Below are 26,669 nucleotides of genomic sequence, written 5' to 3'. Positions count from 1 at the left end.
TTGGAAATCCGCCATCACGTGGATTAATCCTTATTATCACTCGAGGTCCATAAGAATCGAATAAGAAAGTACTACAGGAGCTACTAAAAATGACGATTTTGGGCCTTTGTGTTGAAATACCACCACTTAGATTCATTACTAGAGACGTACTTTTACGTTTCTGGACAAGCTTCGGCAAAAAAAAATCGTTGTTCGTGTGGTTATGCGTCTCCAGTAAAAAGACGGGCACAAGACGTGTTACGTGTCTAGAAGAGCTTCCAAGGTTTCGTTATCCGTCTTTCAAGACGCACTTCGAAAAGTAGCTCGGCTTGACGGGTAACTCGTCTTGTGTCCGTCTTTGTACTGGAGACGCATAACCTGACAAACAGAGAATTTTTTTTTCCGAAGCTCGTCCAGACGGGTAACACGTCTCTAGTATAAAAACGGCCATAGGTCAATTTCGCAAGCATTGCATGATCAGTTACATTCTTCGCTTTCAATTGTGTTCTCGCCACATCGTGCTTGAGGCAAAAGAAGAACTATTTCGACTTCTGATTTTCTTAGAAAGATTTTGTATGCTGAAATGATTTTAGCTAGCATACAGTCGACGGAAAATAAATTTGTGCTGATATTTAACAATTATCCTGAGAAATCGCGCGGAATATCATCTGATAGTTAGCCGACGAGGCCGTAGGCCGAGTTTGCTAAAATCAGACAATATATTCCGCAAGATTGAGCAGGATAATTGTTTTATTATTCAACATATTGTCAACGAAACACATTTTGTAGATAGAAAAACTGTAATTATGCAGCGCTTTACAAGGCTTCGAAAGAATCTTCGCAACCTACGTATATCACACGATATCTGTTATGTACGGATGACAGATATCAATAACATTTGACCATGTATGGGCAGCGCGCGCATTTGTTGAATAGTAACTTCATATATTCATGCATTTTGGGAGTGTTCTTGACCAACAACTGAAAGTTTATAAAAAATATATAGCGACCTTCCTATGGTGTTTGTTTCTGTTGGTATAAATCCACAAAGGAAGGATTAAAAAAAACTGACCACATCCGGTTACGTGGTGATCGCTAGGGGTTAAAAAGAAAGAGTTGTACGAAAAGGAATGACCTGGTAGTCAAGTGTCGACTGCAGTTAGTTGTCTCACTGGAAAGTGTTGCAAATCCTAGGCAAATTGCGCACAGAAATAGAAGAAACACACACTGTTCTCAGAAGAGCGCGATTGAAACACACGTTCCGCGCGTGTCGCTCCAACCCAGTTCCCAGGGTCTCTCTTCTTTCTGTCCCTGGGAACGAGGCTGGTGTGACTCAAGTTCGCTGTGCGCACTCCTTTGATGTTAGCCAGGCACTCGGTAGTTGAGGGAGACAGAAAAACGCAGACGAGCGAGAAAAAAACGAGTGGGACGAAGGCCGCGTTTTTCGTTTTCATTCAACTACCGAGAGCCTGGAACAGGCTACTTTGATGCAAACTTAAGCATGTCAACTTTTTGTGTTTTGCTGCAGCCGCAATGGCTGCAAGCAAAACACATTGAGAGCTGAAGTTTGTGCCGTAAGGTGGTAAGTGCCGTAAGGTGTAAGTGCCGTAACAGAGGAGAAATCTGAACTACCGATGTCAATCAAATCCATGAACAAACAAAATCGAAACCAATGAACCGTAGCGCTGATCGCATTCGAAGTTACGGGCCAAAGTATTCGAACGCAAACCACGTTGGACACGTTGGAAAACAGAAAACCGATTTAAAAGTATATCGCATTGGGAAAGAAAACAAACTGTGGCGCGACCACTCCAGTTTTATGAGAAAATTATTCTGCAGTTTTCATCATTTACGAAAAGAGCGAAGACTTGGAACCTCGCCGAAGGTCATAAATATTTTCTCCAAAGGACCGGTTAGTGCACAGTTTGTAAACTTTCGCTTTGAAAATAAACTTACCCTCACCTTGTCTACACTGTCTACAGCATACTAGTACTGTATTAACTCTGAACTTCATATTTTAAAATAAAATGTATGAACGTGTAACTTGTCACGCAAAGACAGCTGGAAAGGAATATACCATGCTGGTAGGCTGCACCGCTAATTGTAGCTGTATTCGAGCTATATAAAAGACAGCTAGAAACGAATTAATACTAGTAACATCACAATGGGAAAGAAACTTATTCAGTGGTGCACACCGTCGAAAACAAAGAAATATTAAAGGAAGTTCTCATTCACCAGATTCACTGCATCAGATGCAACATTCGTCAGTTCGTGTTTAAATGCGTGGCGACCAGTTTGTTTACTAGTTATTAAAAAATAATACGGTCTTCATTTAATAAACAGTTCATCCTTAAATTTCAGCTTTTCTACGACTGACAGGTAGGTACTATAGTATAAGCCCCGCTAAAATAGCTGGAACGGGAAAGTTTTTTGAAAAATGAATTTTTGACTGCCAGACGCGCTGGCGCCACATGTTTATTTTGTGCGGAAGATTAATTAAACGCCGTGAAAAATAGAATTTGATGTCCAGCGAGCCACTGCATCTTCGGCTACGCAGTCCTCAGTGAATCCTCCAACTTCACAAATTTCTAAAACTTTAAGAAAACGAACTTTCGCAGAATCAAAAATTGGTCCTTATCGATCTTCCGATCTTGTTGTGAAGACACTGAAATTCGACGAGTGTTCATGCGTGAAGGGATGACTGACGAATGATAGTAATTATTTGTAAACTTTCGCTTTCAAAATGAACTTTGCGTTACGTTCAACGCCGTCTTTCTGTTGTTTATCAAAGAGACAATCATGTCAGACATTACGTTAACTTACTAGTAATTAAATTATGTTTGCTGTCTTTGATTTCAACATAACATTGATCAGTAAAATTATCAGGATTGAATTAACACAAAGTGACTACAATATAGTGCAATTATTAACCTGCACACAAGTGACAGACAATAAAAGACGTTGGATTTCAATCTCGACTCACTTGTCTTTCATCAACATGTTCCCTAAGACTTTGCTCTAGCAGCAAAACACATGGACCCATTGGGGCCCTATTTTTTTTCATTGAAATCATTTATTGAGAACTAAGCGAAGAAAATCATTTGAAACCAAAGCAAGACCAATTGGGGAAGAAAACCACATACAAACAAAAGAGACTACGCTCTATGATAGAGCACACATTTTTTGCAAATAAGAAAATTGTTCTTTGCTTCCCATCTTAGCATTGAGAAAACTTTCAACAATTACACTTCCTTCGTTCTGTGTAGAAATCTGCTGTAAAATCTCGCCTTCCATATCTTGAAGTAGCTTTGGGTTTAATAATCCTGCTTTTGTACAAGACCAAACCACTTGACACAATTGAACACTTTGAAAGTTTTTTAAGTCTCTGGACATAAACTCTGCTTCGAGTTTCTTCAAAAACGCCTGACAAGGAATTTCTGACAACACGTAAGAATATAAGCAAAGTGACAGTTCACCATTTTCTAGGTTATGTAAACCTCGCTGGTAAATCTCTTGCGCTACAGTTCTGAACACCCTGCTACGTGTCATACCTCTTGTGGCAAACGCCCATATTATCCAACAAAGAGGGGACGAGTAATAATCTTTGACTCTTCTAGTGACTATTTCATCATCAAAAGCAGCAAAGAGCTCTTCACTCCCTTTGCCTGCCATTGCAAATGCTCGTAAAATTGTAAAAAGTTCGGTTCTCAGAAGCTTAAATGGTGTACGTCGGAGAATCTCGTCTTCGGCGCTGTTGAATAATTGATCAGAGAAGATGCCCTTGATAGCAAATGAACGCAAGAACTGGGTGAGCTGTCCATTGTGAAAAGACCTGAAACGTCTTCGCACAATGTCAGCTTCTAATGTTTTAAAGAATTCCATGCTACCGCAACCCATCTTCACAAATGACGTGAGAATTCCAGCAATTTGACGCGATTCGCAGCGTGATAACCAGAGTGTTCCATTCAAAATGTCTTCTTCGACTCGCTTGAACACCATTGAGTCTTTCCGTCCCAGTTCAGTACATCCAATTACAATCTGACAGATCTCAGCTCGGTGAAACACTGCAAGATCGTGCAGAAGAATTTCATCTTCACAGACTTTGACCAGGCAGTGGTCTTGTTCTCTGAGTTTCCCCAAAGACCACATCACATTAGCCAGTCCTTGAGTTTTACACGCAAGAATGTTATTAGAAATGAAATCCAGGATTTCAATGTACGCGCTTTTATGCCCATCCATGGATTTTTCTCTTTCTCTTTGCAAAACCTGTCTTTCGCCTCTGTATTTCTGGACAATCTTTGCGATGTAATGAAGCATTGTTATTGCATTGGTCAGCGAGGCTCGATCTTTCCAAGACTGGTAAAATTCTAGTTGTTCCTGAACCGTTGGTTTAGACAATATCTCTTTGTTAAGCTCCATTTCTCTCACGTAAGAAGCTGGTACACCTGTGAATTCCTGGTTAAGCTGTGACACAAAACATTTCTGCTGCATTACGTCACTTTTCCTGAGAGAATTGCTGTTTGGTTTGATAAGCAGAAAGTGCTGTACGAGCTTTTTGCTGTTTTGCCAAGTTGGTGCTTCAAAACCAAGGAAGTGAGAAAAGGGAATGCTCTTCTAGTTGTTTGTCTAATGGACATGAAAGCAATCCTTCTACTGTGATGCACTAACAAGCTCATCTTGTATGTCATGTACACTTCAATGAAAAGTCTCTTTGTTCACCATAAGCACCTTCACTATGACCCAGTTAACAGCCTTCTTTCTGAAAATAACCAAAACAGATGCTTTGTTGATTGACTGATCAAAAAACATGTAATTAATGCTGATTTCATTAATAAACATTCTATGCAAATCTGTTAGCAAATGTACAACACGAAGTATATAGCTGGGCTTAGGCAAGTGGTCACTTAGCCACTGTCATAAATGGTGGACGAAATCAGGGGGAGAGGGGCTCTGAAAAGATGGGGGGTACTGATTAAGATAAGCCTTGTCTAACCAAATTACTGAGCCACATTAAAGAAGACATTTTCAGCTATCTGATCAGTCCTGGTTTTTGCTTGCAATTTAGCAATCATTGGGTTTGGTCAAGTTCAATGGCAACAAGAGACGAAAATAGAAAGGTCAAGCTCTTATCTCATCTTACTAGCCCAAAGCTCTGAGTAGCTGGCCGAAGGTAATTTGCATAATTAATTATATGCAAATCTTAAATTGTTCTTCCTTTGGAGACAAAAAATACATAAATATTCAAAAAGAAAAAGAAAATAATCTTACAACCAACACAAAGACAACAAACACATTATATACGATTTTGTGGCAACTAACTTTGTACCTAATGTTGGGGATTGCAAATATGAAGGATCCTGAAGGATCCATTTTAAGAAACACAATTATATGCATACATGACGCACCCAATGCCTGCAAGGCATTAACGGTCAGCCATTTGCACCACGGCACGAAGTGATGGAGTATTTTACAGCAAAGCAAAACAATGGATTGGAGCACTATGACTTCATATCTTATTTTGAAGGTTTTAGAAGCAAAGATCTTCCAAAAATATATATTTTTCTGGAAAGACACAATTCCTGAGAAAATGGCCATTACTCATCTTAACACAGAAATGTAGTTGCCACATTCAAGTTGGCAACAATAAAACCAGGAGTTTTAGCCACCAGGGATGCAGTGGGTCACATTTTCGAGCCCTAAATTTTTCCCTCAAGATATGTAATAATTATTGGAAAAATATTACATGTTGCAATTTTGTCCGAGCAGAAACAAGGTATGACCAAGCTTAAATGAATTTGGCCGGTCACTGTGTCCGGAGACTCTTCAGGAATTATTTTAAGCCCTGTGCAGGTCAGGCTGTTTTAAAATCACTGTTGCAAGATGTGTTGTATCACAGATGACATATTTGTCTCTTTCCAGCTCCGCCAGAAATTATCTGCCTGAACTACAAGGGGAAAAGCCTGAAAAATTAAAGACATCCCAGATCCAGTAAGAAAGTTAACAAGATCTTCCTTTCATGACGAAAATTGTTAAAATTACAATGGAAATTTTGAACTTTGATGACAATAGGTTAAAAGCTTCATAAAGTGCTGCCAATCCTAATGATGCAGGGACAAGAAATGGTTTCTGATTGGACGAGTCTCAAAGACAAGTCTGGGGCAAGAGGGTTCTTGAAAAATGGTACCCTAGCAGTGTTTGGCTAATTCAGGAAAGGAATGTGGCTCAGATGTGAGCAGCCACTTCGTGGGGGGGGGGGTGCATTGGGTGACATCCCATGAGGAGACTTAAATCGTCTATGTTGTGGTTCAATTTTATCCTTTGTTCAAATTTTATCTTCCTTTGTTTTAAACTCATTATCATACATTGCAACACCCAAAAAGAAGGAAAAAAATTGGAACCAATGATAAAATTGAACCATAACATCTAAACATGAGGGGACATGATGAAGGGGGATGCAGGTGATGTCACCCCATTGCACAGTTGCCCCAAGTTATGTCGCCCTAATCCAGGACACGTCGCTCCAATACTGACGTTACATCGCCCTAAACACTAAAGTGATGTCGCCCCAAACACGTTTCAGTTGCCCCTTAACTGAACTAAAGTTTTCCAGTGCTTGAAATACAATCGAACCCACTATTTCGAAGTCCCAGGGGAAACGGCAAAAAGTTTGAAATAGCGGGGTTTCAAAATAGCCGGGAAACAAAAATTATTTTATATGAAATACAGTATAGAAAGAGAAACTGATTAAATAACAATGATTATATGTCAGATAAATCAGCAAATGCTCTTGCTACAAAAAATCTTTGAATATTAATTCTTTCATTGAACATCAAAGACAGCTGGCTTGTTTTCTGTTGAATCTTGGTTTGCTCTGCAGCAAACAAACTGTCACACAAGAGAATCAGAGAAAGAGAAACAGATCTCACCAAAAAAATACTGAACATTAATACAATGTCGAATGATCAGAATAGGGAGAGCAGGGCTTGTACATGAGTATGAGCTGGAGGAACAGTTCACAACATGTAGTGAGTATTGTTGTGTCATTGAATAACAGTTTCTTGGAATTTCTTAGCAGTCATGGACACTGCATGCAAGTCAAGCATTGTCAAGTCGCCAACTATAGTTCAAATAAAATGCAATACATTTCTATTTGTGCCCTGAAGTATTCTGTTCTTGACAAGTTCAAACTAACGGGGTTGATTTTTGGTCTAGGGAAAGAAAGAAAAGTTTGAAATAGCGGGAAGTTTGAAATAGCTGATAGTAAATGACTAAGAACATAAGGGTAAATCCAAGGGAATTCGACTTAAGTTTGAAATAACAGGGTTCGACTGTACCTATGACTTAATTCCAATCTTATGTCTTATGAAAGTCTGAATTGTGTTAAGTGTTGTGGATAAATTAATGTTTGTTTACTGCAGTTCAATACTGACCGTGCTTCAGATTCTTATTTTTTCATTGATCATTTTGATGTTTTTCTGATCTCACTAATCAAATTATCGAAATGAGTGTATAGCCCATATTTCCCTGCAGAGAAATAACAACAATCTTTATTTAATAGTACACAACTTGTGTTGATCATGATTTGTCAGCTCCTAAAAGAGCCATTTTTAGTGACCAACAGACAAAGAAGGGTGCGGTGGTTCCTAAAACTCAGATCGTGAAGACGAAACATAGTAAGTTAGTAAGAACACCTGGAGGGGGGGGGGGGACTCGCATGTGAAAGGGGCATGGCTGCTCGTCATCTCGCTTAGGGGTGTTAATTTCAGATTTTTGGTCTCACTAAAGGTGTTACGGGCGAACACCAATATTTTAGCCATAATAGTCTTGTTTAGGGCTGCACAACATTACAACTTCACAACGATTTGAGAGTGTCATTCAGAAATGGGCGAAGCCGCTGGCATTTTTACCCTGAGGGCTCCGTTTTATTCCTTCAGGGAATACCTTCAGTGTTTACGAACATTGCGCTGAAGAGTGTTCGGTACCATTCGTTTTGTCAGACTTGAAAAAAGGTGCGATATTTACAGGAAAGACATTTAACCGATTTCAAAGGAGAAGGAATATAGCTTAATTAAGCGACTATGAAATGGGCAGTTGAATTAGTATCCTTTTGTTTACTGTTGTGTGAATGAACTTGTCAAAGTAGTTTGAGATTTTGGCCCCGTGCGCCTTGTTGTCGGCCCACGTGCGCGACTTCGGTGGTGGCGGTGGATCGCATTGTCTGCGTTGTGCGCAGTTTCCTGTCTGTCACCAGTGTGTGGACTTTTCTACCAAAATGAAGCAAAAGGAGAGGATTGGAGCGTACTACATTTAATCCAAAAGTGGAAACCTGTATGCAACCGGAGTTGAGTCAACCGGATTTAATATTTTTTGGCGAAAGATCGACGTGAGCGCTTCAGTTAAACAAACAACTAAAGCGTAACCTATCACATTTTAATACATGTAGTTACTTTCTTCAAGTACTGTTACCTGGCATTATTTAATACGGATGCTTTTCTATAAAAGGTGGTGTTTAATTTTTCGTGTCAAATCTTGAAGTTTGTTCAAAAACATTCCTCGACTTTTTGTCGCGCCGATATATGAAGTCAACAATTCAGAAATTCGAGTTTTAAGTTTTGCTTTTGATAAGTTAAAACAAAGGAACTGAAATTATCCGTGAAACAAGCAGGGAAATTTTTTTCTCAATTCACAGAAAAAAATCCTCAAAGTGTATGGACAAGAAATCGAGGTTATTTTCGCCCGAGAAAATTTCATTTACACAAGCGACAGCATTGATGTTTACATTTGCAATTGCGAGCAAGACGATTGTTTGAGTCTGAGGTTGTTGTACAGCACTTTAAATTTATTTTGCGAGGTCCAGTGCATTTCAGCAATGACAACAACGGGATTGTTACAGTGTATGCTAAGCCAACATTGTTTTAAATACTACTTGATATACACATTTTAAACTCTCCGCAAAAGTTGTTCGCTTCTTGTCGCCGGCTTGCGGCACGCTAAACAGTGACATTTCAGAATCATTTAAGCGGCAAGTTAGTCCCAAAGGTTTTAATGAACTTCCCAAAACAAAAGGAAAAAGTCTCACCTACATCAAAGCGTTTGCGCTCTTTAGGCTCTTCGGAAATATGCCAAATTCTTGGCAAACTACTCGGCGGGAATATGTTATGAGCTAGAACAATAGATTGAATATATGAATTCTTAACGACTGCAAAATTTGCGGTACACACTCAAATCGAGATGAAGTTGTCATAAAAATTCTATTCTTAGCTTTTGGTATCTTTTCGGGGTCAAGAAAAGCTTGAGCGACACCCAAATTGGTCTCTTTTAGGTTTTATTTTTTCAAAATTTCCAAAGAGCATCCCGCTCCTTTCATATCCTAGGAGTCCCCCCTTCCCCGGGTTCAAACATCACTTTTTATCTGAATAACATCCAGATAATAATAATAATAATAATAATAATAATAATAATAAAACCAACCCCGCAGTAAAAACAGAAAATACTTCCACAGCACTTTATGCAACTGACTCGTATAAGATTGCTGTTGCTTATTTCCCTACACAAGTTCGGCATGATATAAGGTATTTCAAACACTGAGAGACTATACTTCAGTTAAGGGGCGACTCAACTTGTTTGGGGGCGAAATCACTTTAGTGAATGGGTCGACATAACTTCAGCGACGTGTCCTGGATTGGAATGACGTAACTTGGGGCGACTGTGTAATGGGGTGACAATACCTGCTACCAAGTGCACAGGGACACGTTGCAGGGACAAGTTGCAAAGACAAGATTATGTGTTGTTCACAATGAGAGGGCATGTAGCAGGGACAAAATCACAATACAGTATGTACGCACATGAAAACCTTGACAACAATAGAAAGAAATCACACAATTTTCATGTTCCTCCACCTCTTATTGAAAAATTTACGGTGTTTTGATTGGTTCAGCATATTCTTCAAATAAGCTCAATACAAATCGAGTAGTACAAACATCCTTTTCAACTTCCACTCTATCAAGTGCTCTAACTGGTGAGCTTTGACTCTTAACTGGCCTGTTCACTGAAATTCATGCTATTGTGGAAGTAACTTTAGCCAGCCCAACTAAGGCATACCGTATTTATGCGATTAAGCGCCCAACCTCGAATAGGCACCCACCTCGAATAAGTGCCCACCCTGTAGGTAGGAAAAGTTAATAAGCCCCAGGCCCACCCCCACCCAATCTCGGGCGACTGAGCCATTTGCCGATGTTAAGGACATTGAGGAGGCAGCACTGGAACGTTCGCTTATTGACTTAAGTACTACTAAGAGACTTCCCCGAAGACTGAGTTTTCTTAATACTTGACATAAACTTTCAATGAACAGTTAAAATTCTGCTTTGGTGCATCTTCACGTTTTGTTATTATCTGTTGTTTTGTTGCAAAATAAATTTAATACAAGCTAAAAATGGTGAAAATCTAATAAGCGCCCAGCCTCGAATAAGCGCCCACGTCTCGAGGTCCAAAAATTTAATAAGCGCCCAGGGCGCTAACTCCACTAAATACGGTATATAAATTTATATTCGCTTTGCGGTTTATAAACTCTACCAACAAGCACTATAAACCTCTCTTGCATAACCGCTTGCATATAAAGTTTATATAAAAAAAAAAAAAAAAAAAAAATAAAAAAAAAAAAAAAAAAAAAAAAAACCCCTCAACCAGTCACCTCCACTAACTATGTTTTTAGCAAGCGGTTATGTAAGAGACTAGAGGTTTATAATGCTTGTTGGTAGTGTATAAAAACCTGTACTGTTACCGGAGTATTAGCAGTTTATATGTTGCAAGTGTCTCGCCGCTCTTTACACATTTAATACGTACCTTAATAAGACGAAAATAAGTTTCTTTCGCTGGCTGAGCAGTATTGCATCAGGGATCTGTACAGATTTCTATCTGCTTGTTCGAGACCAAATCCAACATGGCGACCGATCACTCTATCCCAGGCTCCAACTAGTCGCGCGGACAAAACTGAGTTTCAGGCCTTTTCACTCGTTGGAAATGCTGGAATTGGAATTCCAGAAAAACGGACGGAGTAACTGCAGAATGCAGGGCCATTTTTGAAAAGGGATATATTTGGTGGCTTATTTAGCCTGCGTATCAGGCGCAGGCGCCTGTGTAGTTGTTTTAGCGCGTATTAAAAAGGCGCGAAATCGCGAGAAGGCCGTCTCGTGCCTTTCGCGTTTCCCATAAGCGCACTCAAAATTACACCGGCGCCTCAGTGGATGTTAAGAACGAGAAATTATTGTTAAGGCTTCGGTTTGTATATTTGGTGGCTCAATTTGCTCGGCAGTGACCATGATGATGATGATGATGATGATGATGATGATGATAATGATGATGATGATAATGATGATGATGATGATGATGATGACTATTATTACTATTAAAGAAAACGCCCAGTTCTGAATCAATCATTTTTAAACTCCCCCATAGTATTTTCAAAACTTGCATCTAATAGATCACGATTTTGTGAAGAAAAGCATCTGCTGAGGAGCTGATTAAAATCTTTATTTTTGTGTTTTTTTTGCTTATATGTATCGTTAAAAAATGATTTAAAGCGGGCTTTTCTCTCTTTCCCTCCATATCTAATCCGCGAGTGAAGGAAGAGCCTGGTCGCAAGCTATATGTATCTCAATAAGCAAACACCGCGGATTCAAACATCAATTTCAAAGGCATTGACTGCAATTAGTTCATATACAAACGGAACAAATAAAAAAAGGTCAATGCAAAAAACATCAATTATCTTTCTTAAATTAAAAAACTGCAGCTTGGGGGAATCTTCCTCGTTATATGAGGGTAATTCACTTTATATACCTCGCACAATACTTCTATCCAGCCTTGATTGAAACGAAACGAAGCATATGCTCAGAGCATGGTAGGATAACGCATTTTAATATACAATAAAAAGGTCTCTCAATAAAGCTTAGGCCCTCTATGATATAACAAAAAAAAGTGAGATTAGTACGTTTGAAACAAGCCCAGTAATTAAGGGAGAGAAGTTTATGAGGCAGCTGGTGAAAGCTATTTAACTTATTAGCGACTACACTACACACTACTCAGTACAAGCTAAGACTGCCAGAAAATCTAAAATAACGTCAACCATCTTTCAGGTAAATGTCACAAATTGACGCTTTGTTAAATTTGATGGTAACTTTCTTTCCGGATCTCTCAAAGGGATGTGTGTACTAGACGTCATAGAAAGTATATAACAAACAAATTAAATTGCAAGGCTAGTGCGAAGGAAATGAAGATAGAGAGGCTTTTCAATGGCCATTAAAAATCCTGCCTAACCTCATTTCCGTCGTACTAGCCTTGCAATTTAAGTTGTTTGTTCTATGTTCTATCTTTCAGGTACTTTCAGTTCACGTGGCGAAAAAAAAAACACTTTTAAATCCTTCATTTTTAAAAAACTCGAATAGGGATAGTCAAATTTTTAATTTTATCTTACTCTTACCTTTAATTATAGTTGTTTAAGGTCGCGGGGGATACCTACAGCATGAATAAATTCATGAAGGGAAATTTTGCTTGACCTGCATCTTTTAAAACGCTTATTTCTCAGCTGTTATGGGTGCGATTAAGCTCAAATTTTACAGAGACATAAAGAAATGATGAAAGATTGTGAATGTCGTATTTTATTTGGTAGATTGCATTTAACGTCGATGTTATAGCCTCGTGAGTGCCAAATTGGGAAAAACATGTTTTTGTGGCAGAGTTTGCGGAACGAGTAGGAGACAGCACACTGGGATCTTGTCAAAAACTAATCAGTCAATACCTCTAGAGTGTCATAACAGAAGCGGATTTTTTAATTTAAAGTTTGCCAGCAAACTACGGCGGTTTAAGTGCGCAAATTTGAATTTAATGTCTTCTACCTCTTTTTAAAAGCGCTCTTTTAAAATTCCGCTTCTGTTATGACACACTACAGTATTCATACTTTACCTATCTGCAGTGGCAAGTCATGAAGTTCTGTATCCGTGCTGTATTCTCTGCCACAAAATTGTCGGAAAAGTCAAAACTTTGAGATTTCCGAAGGTGTCCCGACCTAAATACGATCATTTTGCCAAGGAGAGATGTAATTATGCTAATTATATTCCACGCTTTTATGGCGAGAACAATGCGTGTTTAAATAGGACACGATTGTTTATGCCGAATATTTTTGTGATTACTCTGAGTTGCAGAAATATTCAAATTTAAATGAAAACAAGCTCAAAGACTTCCTACAATCTATATGAACGTATATCGCTAAGTGTTGTTTAAATTGGTTAAAATATCAAAGAAACAGGAATTTTTTACAAATCACGCGCACGCGCCCATATTTTTATCCAGTCATAAATATCTCGTAAAGTTGTCGATGTCAGTCGTTGTACTTCGTGCATACGCTTTAAATAAATGCATAATGATGAGCCTAAGGTGTCCCCCGCGACCTTAAGCAGTGTTTTAAATTGTGCATATATTTAAGTCTATTTTGTTCGTTATATTTTAACCTGTGTCCGTGTATAAATAAAGGTTTTACTTTACTTACTTACTTACTTACTTATATAAATGTAACAAATTGACAATAGCGAGTCATTCCTCCATTGTTCAAATGAAAACTAAACAGAAAAAATCAAAAAATTACAACTTAACTTACAAAGGCGGTTCATTTACTTTCTTAATACGCGGCGTGATGCTGCCGGAATATGTTTTAATCTATGTATTTCTGTACAAAGGCGTCTACTATTTAATTTGTTTTCCACGGGCGAAAGGAAAGGAAAGTGAGCCCAGGTGAGTGTGAAAAACAGCATTAAAATAACGCCGACTTTCAAGTAACGCAAAAAAATGATTAGACGTAAAATTTAACGAGGAAAAGATGCACATGAAAATGATGCCCAAAGCGAAACGATTTGTGCGACATCACGATATGATAAAACTAAAAACAAGGCATAAAATTAAATTGGGATTAAGTCTTTCCTGTTTGTAAAGGCCAAACTTATGTATGAGAAACTTAAAGAAAAAGATATATTTTTGTATTTTTATACATAATTTTATCAGCAGAATTTTAAGTTATGGTTTCACTCTTCACTACTAGTGAGTAACATTCCTAACAGAAACGCAAACACGTTGGTTATAGAGCTCGCCGAAGTTAGAACGACTCTCCAATGTTTGCTAAAAAGTCAAGCCTCAAAAGTTTTTTGCTATCTTAAGGTTTGTCCGAAGTGCGAGTTTCGCTTTTTTTAATCCGCCGGTATGCAATAGTCAAAGTCTAGCGATGCCGAACCACAGACTTACTTCTCGGGAACTAATCTAACTAACTGGTCAGCTATAAATGGGTGAGTGGACGGTAAAGCGCTTTCTCCAAAAAGTTACATTGTACATTTAAAGGCCAAGAGAAAGGAGATTACTTTTTATGTAAAACGCAAAACGTTTTCAGTTTTCCTTTGAGTTACAAACATACTTTTTAAGTAAATGTCTTTGGGAATAGCTCGCACAAGTTTGAGTAGTGAAAGACGTTACCGGTTATTTTTGCTCACTCAAACAGAAATGTTATCTAAATTGTTTCGTTGGAAATCGGAATGGCAAGAGGGATACGACTATTTTGTGATTCTTTTGTTTCTTACTTAAAATTTGTTAAGGTCTCTTCGTCGAATGGCCTTAAACATTGTAAATCAAGACAAGAACGATTTCTGCTCAGTTCTTCTCAGCTTTGGTTCTTAAATTGACAAACTTTTCCGTGTGTTTTTTTCTAAATATACGATGGTTTGAGTTGAATTTTTACTCTACCTAATGTGTCCTTATTTTTATATAAACGCTTTAAATTAAAACCTCAATTGATCTACAGATACCTCTGTTCGCGATAATATCACAATAATAACTCATTCTAATACATTTTATTTTGGATAATATAAAAATTGAATGTTACTCCAAAATTTAGTTCTACTTACAAATTCAAAGAAGGTGTTGGTTTTAATTGGGAATCCACTAATAGCTGGCCTTACTAAAATGTACTGTACTTGAAAAAATTGTTTGGTAGGAACAAAGTGGCCTTAAACTTGAAAAAGTCCAGCCCAAGGTTTCAAGTTTGACAGTTTTACTTGGAAGAAGATTTCTTTATAAGCATCGATCACGGTTTGTTCGCATCTTGAATTAATGCGTTTCTTTTGTTGTTCAAAGGTTATTTTGTTGACCAGTGAGTGTACCCTCATAATTCTATCATAGTTTACACAAAAACTTAGAAGACTTCTCTTGACATAAGTTAAATTAAATTAAGTTAAATTAATGTTTTTAATAGTTGTAAATTTTGTTTTTGTCTCCCAAACAGTTACAAAAGATTGAGAAAATGTTGTGGACGGTTCCTTGTTTCTTCTTGTTGGGTTCTTTGGTGAACTTCGTAACTGCTGGTGATCGATGCAGAACAGAAGGTAACATACCTGACATGGCCCTCAAGGGCTTCGTCTTTAAAAAGATGTCAGTAACAGCCCCTCACAAGTGTGACGTCAGATGCGAAAGAGAAATCACATGTCAGAGTTACAATTACGTCAGAGAGGAAAACTTGTGCGAACTGAATAATCGCACCAAGGAGGCAAGACCCGAGAATTTCCGCTCAGACCCTGCACGGTTTTACATCAGACGCTTGAACGGCAGGGGTATGTACTTAGTTTAAAGCATTAAAATATATTTCTCAACTCGACCAAATTTTTCTTACAAGGTTTTTTTATTAAATTTCGAAAGTACTAGTAAATTAACGGCAATACTTTTTCTTTGAAAAAACAAATGTTAATGTATTATCTGCGTGACCCACCAGCGATTTTTTAACTGGCCCATTTTGCAACAATTTCACAAAGTGTACAGTTTGACTCTGAAGTTCGCAAAGAAACTACTTTCGAGAAGGAGGTATTCATCGCTCTATGTAAATCGATAAAGAGATTCAATCGGTATACATTTTCCTTGAAAGCAAACAGCATATAAAAATCGATTTCAGAACTCAATCGAACAGTCAGCGGTAAATTCAAAAGCCACGTGTCAGGGTCTTATTTATTTTATTATTTATTTATTTTGCCACACAAACAAAAAATATAATTATGAAAAAATAGATAATACAAAATCAATATACAAGATAATAATTAATATACAGGACTACAATGTAATAAAAGATTAGAAACAAAATGGCGAGGGAACGTAATAAAAAACCACGGGGCTTGTAAGCTTAGGTTCCCTCACAAGAAAACCAGATGACTAGTTCAGGTACTGAAGTAATGACAAGATCTGATAGAAGACGGAGTTAATAGTTATCAATAATATATGCTTTACTTTTTTTTTAAGATGCCAGTGATGAAGAGCTTGAAATTTCAGGTGGAAGTGAATTAAAAAATTTAGGACCTTGAAAGAATACGGAGAATTGTCGGATATTTGTTCTACATAATGGTAGACGAAAGGAGTTTGCATGCCTTGTATTATAACGATGGATTTGATTGTTGATTGTGAATATATTCTCAAATTTTTGAGGGAGAGTGGCGTTTTTAAACGAGAACATAAACTGACCCAAGTGCATTAAATGAATATCGTGAAATTTAAGCAAGTTAAGCTTCTTGAAAATAGGTTCGGTATGGGCTTTATTGTAGGACTTGTTCACCATCCTAATCACACGTTTTTTGCAAAATTACAATTCTTTGAAGATTAGTTTTATAAGTTGAACCCCAAACTAAATTACAGTAATTAAGGTATGGAAGTATCATTGCGTTATATAACATGCGAAGAGAAGGAGTCAAGAGATAAAAACTAGATCTAAAAATTATACCGATAGATTTAGAGATTTTAATCGCTAAGCTAGATATATGAGACTTCCAAGTTAAGTTGTCATCTAAAACTACCCCAAGAAAGACTGTTCTATTGACTTGTGCAATAGTTGTTTCATTAATAACAACATTAAAGTCCGAAGAAGATTGTTTTTGTCGTGGTTTAAATTCCATAAAATTTGTTTTAGTTAAGTTCAAAGAGAGTCTGTTTGCTCTGAACCATTTTGACAGTTTAATTAATTCACCGTTTAGTGTACTAATAAGAAATCTGGGTCTTTGTGTGAGATGAATAAATTTGTATCGTCTGCGAATAGGATTGACTCAAGGTTTGAAGCATTGTTCAAATCATTTATGTATAGGATAAAAAATAGCGGGCCTAAAATTGTCGCAGTGTCGAAGGCCTTAGAAAGATCTAAAAAAACACCAACAGCACAGCTTTGTCACCAGTTTTGAAAATGGGTACCAAACGAGCGATTTTCATTTGGTCTGGAAATATGCCATGCATAATAGACAAGTTTACAATGTGCGCAAGTGGAGAGTGGAGGGGTTTAGGGCTCCAGGGCTCCGGGCTAAAAAACGCAGGGCTCCATGCAGGGCTCCAGGGCTCCAAGACGAAATTTCAGGGCTCCTTATCATCTGCTTTCGGGCTCTGGGCTCCACTATGGTCTACAATCTTAAGATATAAAATTTATTTTGCAACCCTAAATCAAGTTCGCAAATTAAAACGTCCGCAATTCCGACCAGTTTTTAAAACTCAAAAAGCCGGTTATTATGATAATCGCGTATACTTGTAAGAAGTGCTATCCTCTCTTCAGATTCTGTTTCTCTGTGGAAGTTAACACACACAAACAAACAAAATGCAGTCATAAAACAAGAAAAAATGCAATCTGGGATCGCGAATGATCAAATTTCAAAACGCTGGGCTCTGGGCTCCGCGGAAAATTTCCTTGGGCTCCGGGGTCCACAGCCAAAAAAGGATCAGGGCTCCAGTCAGTAAAATGATTGGGCTCCGGGCTCCAAAGCAGAAATGTCAGGGCTCCGGGGCTCCAGGGACCCCTCCTTTGACATGCTTTGAGACCCTGACGTGTGGTACCTGACAAAACACAATTAACCATGCCGTTTAAAAACCATAAGTCTGCTTGCTGTCGGTTTCCGTATCAACTATCGGCCGATAAAAACCACTGTTTAATTATCAAAATACATTTCTCTTTGTTTTAACAAAGTTCCTCTAGGTTCCATTCCGGAGCTACCAGCGCAGTCGTGTCAGGAAATAAAGGCAAGCGAAGGCAAAGACACCATTAGCAGCAAGTACTGGCTGGATCCAACTTGGACTGGAACGGCAGTTTTGGTTCATTGTGACATGATCTTAGAAGGTTAGTCAATGATAATGCTTAATATCATTTTTCTAATGCCGGTTGTATTTTGTGTATAACTTCTGCTTTGTTGTTATTGTTGTTGATTGTTCTCTTTTTGCAAGTCAAGCTCCTGGATTTCTCTTTAAGTACCAGACCATTCGTACTTTGGACAACCTTTGATGTGAAACGTTTAAAACATGTCCTTCTCTAATCTGTTTTTATTGGTTATTTCCAGATATCGATGAATGCATTACAGGTAACCACGACTGTGACGTGAATGCAAACTGCACCAACACTGTTGGCTCTAATAACTGTACGTGCAAGGAAGGATATACGGCTACGGGAGATGGACGCTCGTGTTCAGGTAAATTTACTTTACCTTAGACTCAAAGTAAATTGCCATTACATGCTTTTCGTTTTGGTAATATTGGTATAAGTATCTGCTCGTAGGATCGTGCACTGTCCTGCTAAACCACTTGTTCTGCTATTGAGGCATCGGCATCCAATGGATGGATAGGAGACATAAGTTTCAGCATTTTTAGCAATTTTTTGTTAATACCGTCAAAAATTGTCTATTTTAACACTGATAAACTGAACACTGTTGTCTTATTGTTATTAGGCATATATTATAATATAAAGAGATACAATGGCCCCATTTGTGCAAACATTTCTTCAATGCAAAACAACTTGCATTTTTCTCGGAGTGTATTTTCCGTAACTGACCAGAGCGCGCGTCGAAATGCACTGTTCATTGGTTTGCATGGCATATACCAAAAAATCACCAGCTATATTTTGATTTCCAGCATGCTTTTCTTGATCGTTTTTGCAGCTTTGAAGAACTGTGCTGACATCTACAAATCTGGAGAAAAAAGAGACGGTGTGTACACAATCAAACCCGACAATTTGTCTGCCTTTGATGTGTTTTGTGACCAAACAACAGCCGGTGGGGGGTGGACAGTCTTTCAGAAGAGGCAGGACGGTTCGGTAAATTTCTATCTGTTCTGGAGGGACTACAAACAAGGCTTCGGAAATCTGAGTGGTGAATTTTGGCTCGGGTTGGAAAAGATTTACCGCCTGACCGCAGATAGTAGCAGCAAATTACGGGTGGACATGGCAGACTATAAAGGGAATACCGCTTATGCCGAGTACAACATGTTTGGTGTTACGAGTGAGAATGACAACTACACACTTATCCTTGGCAATTTCTCAGGTTTGAAGCTTTTAATTACTTCATGTCGCATTGTAAAAGCGGAGCACTTTTGAAAGTGGAATACGAGCGGGAAATAACTTTTAAGAAGAAAGGACAAAGGAACAGATATTTCTCAGTTTTTTATATGGGTTAGGGGTGGCTTGGAACCCCATGTACAGATCATTTCCAATATTGCTTAAAAAGTTTATTGTGCAAAACAGCTTTTTTCGAGCAGCTTTAAGGAGGCTCGATGTAGTTTTTTTAGCCGAAGGGTGGCTGTTTTGAAAATTAAAATTATCTAGGAAGCCAATGTTCGAATTTTGGCAAAATACACCATAATGATCAAATATGACCAAATTTTAATTTTTTACCAGTCACTTTGTCACAAAGGTTACCATAGCAACCATTGACGTTTTCTTTTGTTCTCAAACAAGCTTGATTTTCTCGAAATCTAGATTGACTCTTGGAATTTATTTTTTGATATGTTCAAGTATAGTAGATTGACTACCTGTACACAAAATTTTAGGAAAATCTGTAGGAGCGTTTTAGAGTAAATCAACAATGAAGTTTTTGGTATTTTCTTATAATTTCCTACAATCGGCAGTCGATATATTTTAACAGTCTTTTAAAAAGTCTTTCGCTTTTAGTTAATGGTCTTTGATGGTGTAAGTATTTATATTTCATGGTTTCTCATTTCTATATTTAATGTCTCAGGAACTGCTGGTGACTCTCTCGCTTCTCATCGCGCTCAACCATTTACAACCCGAGACCGAGATAATGATAACCTTGTGTCTGACAACTGTGCCATAAATCATCACGGAGCCTGGTGGTACAAGACGTGTTTCGTCTCCAGCCTGAATGGAATCTATCATCGCAGCAGTTTCACCCCAGGCATCGGTCTGACGTGGAATACCTGGAAGGGACCTTTCTATTCCTTGAAGAGGACCGAGATGAAAATAAGACCAGTGGATTTCTGAACGAAATGATTCAATTTCATGTTTCCGCTTGAAAGTGGTCGAATAGATAACAACAGGTTTGAAAGGAATTCTAGTAGATATGTAACGTTACTAACAGAACGTTTGGTTTTTGTAAGAAACATGTAATTTCGAAGTAAGTTCTTAAATTAAATAAATCAAATGATCAACAAATGTAACTGGCTAATGTAAATACGTTTTAAGCAAGTCTGGATAACTTGCAACTAGATCAGAACATACCAACTATGAATCAGCATAGCTAACATGGAACTTTGAAAATGACTTTTAGTTCTATTGTAACATACTTTCTAGTTGATCCGGGCCCTACCGGGTAAAGAATGATTTCTCTTCAACCGAACGATGTTTAATGATTGACGTAAGTTAGCTATTGTTATTTCATTATTATACAATAACTGATGATACGCGTGCTGATTAGTCAAAAGCTGTTTACTGTTCTATTGGTAAACCGCACGGGAAATATAGTCATTATATAAATAAAGGTTATATAGCACACATTAAAATCGTATATCGACGTTACGTTGGGAGCACGTTAAAAAACTTGTTATCAATCCCGGTCTCTTCTCGTTGTCTTCAACATCGCGCTTAGTTTATCGATTGAACCGCTAATGCTTAATTATAAAATCGCCCAGTGAATGTTAATACTTCCATGCTTCCGGGGGGGGGGGGGGGGTCAGTTTCTCATCCTGTGATTAAAAACAAAAATTCGCGAACCAAAAAAAATAAATAAATAAATAAATAAACGAGGAAGGAATCGAAGATCATGAACATAAAAGTGAGCGCCCGCTCTAACCACTCTTTGCTCCTTTTACATTTCGTTCGCGCGCCGGTGTCTTTTTACTTTTTCGCTCGTTGACCAACAAAAGGCTACTGTGGCTTTAAATCGCCATGACCAACCCCTGTGTGATGCGAAGCTTTTAGAAAGCTTGTAGAAAGCGTTCGCAGTTTGTTCCGTTGGTTCTGACGTCAAATAAACAACGGATCGATAAAAACAACAATCTTTATTTTTACTCTTTTTCCTTTACAAAATAAGCTGTTTTCAGGAGTTTATTTTATACCATTGCACTTCAACACTACCATAACATTAACATAACAGTATACCTCTGTCCTGGCATAAAATTTTGTACAAAGTATTTAACTTTTTTTGTTTGCATTATATAAAATATGAAGAAAACTAAAGATATAAACAATATTTTGTTAATCTTCAAAAAAATGTCTCGTGTGCTTAAAATATAATCTCTAATTTCTTTATTATTTAGGTCGATTGCTGTAAGTTCAGTTTTTCCATCGAATTTGCTGCAGTGGAACAAATGATAAAAATAACACATTATTAGACAGTTGGTAATTATAATAAAAGCTACAAAAGAGCTAGAATGTTGTTACAACAATGATTATACTGACAGAGAGTTTGGAGCGTTACAAAAGTGTTAAATGTTACACGCTACAAAACAATCTTTTTCTGTGCGCAAACTTCGTTGGAAAAATACCAGCACTGCAAACACAAGTCAAAGCAAGAAGTTTCCCTTTCTAATTTCATAACTCTGTTAACGTTTCAACGAATTTTAGATAAAGATGAATGCTTTAGCCATTGCATCGAGTTTCACGCAACATAAGCAAGTCGCTAAGTCACTAAACCATGCATGAGTATGACGGATTTTTTTGGGAAGCGTTGCGTGACGCATCAGACAACGACGAGCAGTCACGCAACGTTTCTAACTCGTTTTGCTGATGACAGTCTAGCGAAGGCCAGCCAACTGCAAAATTTCTTTGATGAAAAGTACTGAAGGTCAAATAACGCGATGATTAATAGAATTACTTACCGAGTTATTGAGATATTGGCTAATTTTTGCTTGCTCTGGAGCAGTTCCTCTCATCTGGCTTCTGTATTTTTCAAGCTGTTGTCTGTCCTTCATCGCAACTAAAGTCTGTTAGATACACAATCAATCAACACAATTAACATCTATTTTCTCGATGATTAGCCTTCATATGCAATCAATTTCCCCTATTACAAACTAGTGGTAGTATAATAAATTAGTATAGGTACTTGCATAGCTGTTTCATGATATATAAGGCAACGGGTTTTTCCTCTTTTTATAGAGCAATTTTTACGTGAAAGTCGAAAGTAATTTGCGTTTGCTTTGGCTTTGCATTACTACGCTTAGTGCCAGGTTAGTGATTGGTTTAAAACGTCGCGCTACTTTCTCGGCCAATCAGAAGAAAAACCAAAACCAATCGCGACTCGCTCGCGCACCTTTTCCCGCGCTTCGTGCGGGCTACATGTGTTTGCTTCCAGTTTTGATTGGTTTACTGGATTGTCTGTGTCCTTTGTCATTGACCAAAGTGATAACTTTGGTTTTGGTTTTACGACACTCAATTGAAAACTGCTCTTTACTCGTTGATCTTTTTTTTTTCAAGTAAACCTCAGTATAACACTAAATGGTCTCACTTAGGGTGTTTATGACAGAACACCAACATTTTTAGCCGTCGAAATTTCGTTTATAGAGCTCAACGTGAGGAAATAAGAATCGTGGTCATACCGTGTTGGCGGTCCAGACCGATCGCGCATGAAAAAAATGTTATCTTTTAGGGTCAAAAAGCTTGCGCCACGCCCAGATTAGTCAAATTTCCGACGAGAATCCCCGTCCTTTACTTATGGGAGACCCCTGAGGGTATGTCTGGGGAGATGTGAAAGATTTTTGGGATATACTTAAGGGAGAGGGGGAAAGAAGGGCATCACTATTGTAGTGGCAATGGGCTAATTAAATAGTTACAGATTGAAAGTTGCCTCACCTCAATTACTAAATTATGGCATTTTGTTTTTGTCGCCAAGGAAACTCGTTGGTTTAGATCGTCAATCAATCTCAAGTATGTGTTCAACACCTGAAAAAGAGACATTTTTAGAAAACATTAATGAAATGACGAATAAATGATTGTACAACAATATCACGATTATATTAAGTCAGTATTTTAGATACCTTATTCTTACTTATTTTCGCGAGTACTAATTTTCGCGATTGTCTCGATTTCAAAAATATCGCGAAATCTATCACGCGCGAAAAAACATTGCGCGAAATTAAGACACGCGAAAATTAATACCATATTATCTATCAAAACAATTAAAACTTTAAATGTTTGGAACTGCAACTATCTCCCTTTAAAAATATCTTTCCGTCTTGTTTATGACTACCGTCGCTTGCATCTAAGCGTGAACACGTGCCGCCGAAACATGATCTAATTGGGTATCAAACGTCGCATGATTGGTCATCAAACGTTTGAAGTTTAGCCAAGTTTAGCAGACCGTAACGGCAACTTTCGCGCCGAAACTTCAACACATTCCAGTTTCGAAACAGTCGAAATGGCGGAAAGATTGGATATCAAGACTTCCTTCGACAAATTGATCCTGATTTGTGTCGATATGCATTTGCAGGTTCACTTGAATCACTTCTGGTGCAAAGTTTCGCCTGTTCTCAGTGTTTATGGTCAGCATTTTGAGAGTGAAAGTTGCCGTTACGGTCTGCTAAACTTCAATGTTTCATGACGAAACATACCATGTTTGATACCCAATTAGATCATGTTTCGGCGGCTTGTGTTCACGCTTAGATGCAAGCGACGGTAGCACCCTTTCTTTGATTACTCTTTCGAGCTTGTAAATTGGTTCAAAACCTCTTTAGTACAGTCACTTAAGTTTCCGTTTGCAGGCTCCTCATAGTTACACTGAGCCAGACCATTGTGTATTTCCAGTGGTTCCTTAGTCTTTGACGACTGATCCATAATAAAACACTCACAAAATCGCGAAATTTAATACACTTATTCTTTAATTTTTCTTGCAACCGCGAAAATTAATACTCGCGAAATTCGGCTCTCGAATTTTCGCGAAATTTAGTACGCGCGAAAATTAGTAATAAGGTAAACGAAATTACCTTGAAATAACAGAAAACATCAAAATGATAGTTTACTAGGACAGAAAACACCAGAGACAATGATAAACCAAAAACAGGAACACCGAAACATATTGTGAATGACGAAGTTGGTAGCAGCTCTCGCAAAGTCTCACATGAATGATCCCCCCGGGGGGGGGGGGGGGTACTCGGATAGGGGTGTGCCGCCAAGGTTCTTAAACCCTGACCCTATTTAAGGATAAAGAAAGCGAAAATTGATACCCTTTTTAAGGCTCAAAACCGAAAAATGACACCCTATTTAAGGGGAGGAGAAACGTTCCGTGACGACCCAAATAACGGCTAACCGCGCACGGCAAGACACAAATCTTTATAAAATCGCTTTTCTAATACCTGAACTGAAAATTCAGTTTTTTAGATATCTTTTTCTCGTTTAGCTGGGCGTTTATTTAAGCTAATAGAATTTAGGTACCCTATCTAAGGATCACAGCGGGAACACATTGCCAAAAGGAGCAAAAATGATACCCTATTTAGGGACCGAGAACCTCAAAAACCATACCCTATCGGGCGGCACATACCTATATGGGCCACATATGGGAGTACCCCCCCCCCCCCCGGGTGAATGACTCGCTGTCCTTCGAGAGAACAATAGAACAAATAACAGGAACAATAACCTCAGTCCCCCAAAATAATAACAACGGCCACACTTAAGGACCAGTAGAAATACAAGCTTACGAGAGCTGTAACACTACTGATTACATGTCGTGGATTCTTTGAAACTCTACATCTTTCACACTAAAATGTTTTTCACATACTATTTAACTGTCGCTGTAAATCCCGTAATTGAAGCTTAGAGAATTACAATTCTATCTTCTTTTGTTTTTAAGTTACTAGATATTTTTCCTTGAAAGAAATGTCGCTTGTTCTTTTTTACTGTTTTGCAAACCTCTTCAGGAGCACCGTGTTGGTGAAGCAACTCAACCACTTGTGTAAATCCGATGACGGACTTCATTTTAACTGAACCGAACCATCCCTGAAAATGTCACAATACAAACTACCGTTAAACTCTTTAAACATAACGATATAAAACACAAAACAACTCATACAGTCGTAAAATCAATATCACAAGTCTGTGAACATACTATAACGACATTTATACAAAACAAGCTCTCTAATTCTCCAATACGAGGACTATTATCGATATTTAACAATTATTCCATAAGCGCGCGTTGGATATGAGATGGTATGGTAGATAGCCAACGAGTCGCGTAGCGCCGAGTTGGCTATAACTATCTCGTATCCAACAAGCGCGAGTGGAATAATTGCCCGACTCCCCCAACTTAAAATATCATTTAATACATACCTTTGTATTAAACATTTGTTCAAGGCCTCTCCATTGTTTAAGCTTGGCACGGGCAGATAACGCTGTCCATTCATACTGCTTATCAGATAGCTAGAAATGCAAGGTACAACATGTTGATTTTTATGACGAACTCGAAAACTTTGATTTCAAAAATAACAGATGAAAAGTAATTTAACATTGGGAGAAAAACTAGCCCACAGGCGCTGGGAAAGCAGTTGGTGGCAAACGAGGACACAATGTTGCGGACACATTGTTGCAGACACAAATGTTTCCCTGTTTGCCACCGCGCTACATTTAATTGTTGCAGACACAAAATATGAGATAAAAAAAATGGTTCTGATTTCTTTCAGAACCATTTTGTTTCCGCAACAAATGTTTTCCCGTTTGCTCGCCCAAGAAAACATCATTAGCAACAATGTGTCCGCCATAATGTGCTTCGTTTGCCACCGACTTTAAGAGAGAATCTCGTTAAAAGGCGTGGAGAGTGCGCGCCAAGCCCAAGTTACGCGTGGCGGGATTGAAAAATTATTCTTGTCTTCCTCTCTTCGCATTCACAATGCGCGCGCACCACGCACACCACTGGCGCACGCCACACGCAAAGCGTTTCGACGCACGCCCTCCACGGGCGCACAAGCGCTCGCTGCAGTGCTTGAAACGTAAACATAACCTCGTTACGCTTATTCCTCCATTTTTTATTAATCTTTTTGCGTTATGCTTTTTCTTTATAAACATCCAAAAGCTGTGTTATTTTTTGCACCAACCTTAAACTTCGCACGAATAGCCAAAGGACTGCTGAAAACATTCTGTAATAAACAGGTCGGGGAAAAAAGTATTAGATACAATTCAATGTAAGCAGCACTGTATTATTCCCTTTATACCCTTAAACAAAAGCAGAGAAAAGTGACAACTATCTGCTTAAAGCGATTTGATTTGTATTTTTGTTGCGTCTGTAACACGCTGTAACCAATTAGGGCGTAGATGGTGGTGGTGATCAGGAGTTATCGTGACTTAACTAATGCTCGCAGAGTGCGCAGTAGCTTGCGAGCTGGCCCCCTTGTTTATGTTTTGTGTTTGTTGTTTGTTTTTTATTGGTGGGTTGCTCGAG

The 26,669-nt window shown here is 38.2% G+C and overlaps 2 protein-coding genes and 1 pseudogene across 3 annotated transcripts in view; 1 reads left to right on the top strand and 2 right to left on the bottom strand.

Moving 5' to 3' along the window:
• Positions 1–3,032: 3,032 nt before the first annotated feature.
• LOC144636712 (uncharacterized) lies at positions 3,033–10,928 on the bottom strand (annotated as a pseudogene). Its single transcript, XR_013567594.1, has 2 exons — positions 10,822–10,928; positions 3,033–4,734 (listed from the first exon to the last, which is right to left on the bottom strand). The product of XR_013567594.1 is annotated as an uncharacterized LOC144636712 (transcript).
• A 4,385-nt stretch (positions 10,929–15,313) lies between these two features.
• LOC144636713 (microfibril-associated glycoprotein 4-like) lies at positions 15,314–20,888 on the top strand. Its single transcript, XM_078495904.1, has 5 exons — positions 15,314–15,620; positions 17,993–18,142; positions 18,360–18,488; positions 18,954–19,334; positions 20,028–20,888. The coding sequence occupies exons 1-5, from the start codon at positions 15,314–15,316 to the stop codon at positions 20,288–20,290; spliced, it is 1,230 nt and encodes a 409-aa protein (XP_078352030.1). The 3' UTR covers positions 20,291–20,888.
• Positions 20,889–21,287: 399 nt separating this feature from the next.
• Positions 21,288–26,669, bottom strand: part of LOC144636703 (spermatogenesis-defective protein 39 homolog) — a 50,386-nt gene continuing 45,004 nt past the window's right edge. Inside the window, exons 15-20 of the mRNA XM_078495894.1 lie at positions 26,326–26,367; positions 25,565–25,654; positions 25,148–25,234; positions 23,096–23,185; positions 22,126–22,230; positions 21,288–21,601 (exon numbers count right to left, since the gene is read on the bottom strand). Coding sequence (XP_078352020.1) covers positions 21,581–21,601; positions 22,126–22,230; positions 23,096–23,185; positions 25,148–25,234; positions 25,565–25,654; positions 26,326–26,367 — 435 coding nt within the window. The 3' untranslated portion in view covers positions 21,288–21,580. The remainder of the gene's footprint in view (positions 21,602–22,125; positions 22,231–23,095; positions 23,186–25,147; positions 25,235–25,564; positions 25,655–26,325; positions 26,368–26,669) is intronic.

Source organism: Oculina patagonica, chromosome 13 (assembly GCF_052425735.1).
Source record: "Oculina patagonica isolate OP01 chromosome 13, crgOcupat, whole genome shotgun sequence".
NCBI lineage: Eukaryota > Metazoa > Cnidaria > Anthozoa > Scleractinia > Oculinidae > Oculina > Oculina patagonica.
The sequence above is the reverse complement of the archived record's forward strand: the minus strand, read 5'-3'. Positions and strand labels throughout refer to the sequence as shown.

Coding starts and splice junctions, on each gene's coding strand:
- LOC144636713 (XM_078495904.1), top strand. CDS start 15,314: ATGTTGTGGACGGTTCCTTGTTTCTTCTTGTTGGGTTCTTTGGTGAAC. Junction 18,489..18,953: donor AGATGGACGCTCGTGTTCAG/GTAAATTTACTT, acceptor TCGTTTTTGCAG/CTTTGAAGAACTGTGCTGAC. Junction 19,335..20,027: donor TATCCTTGGCAATTTCTCAG/GTTTGAAGCTTT, acceptor TTAATGTCTCAG/GAACTGCTGGTGACTCTCTC.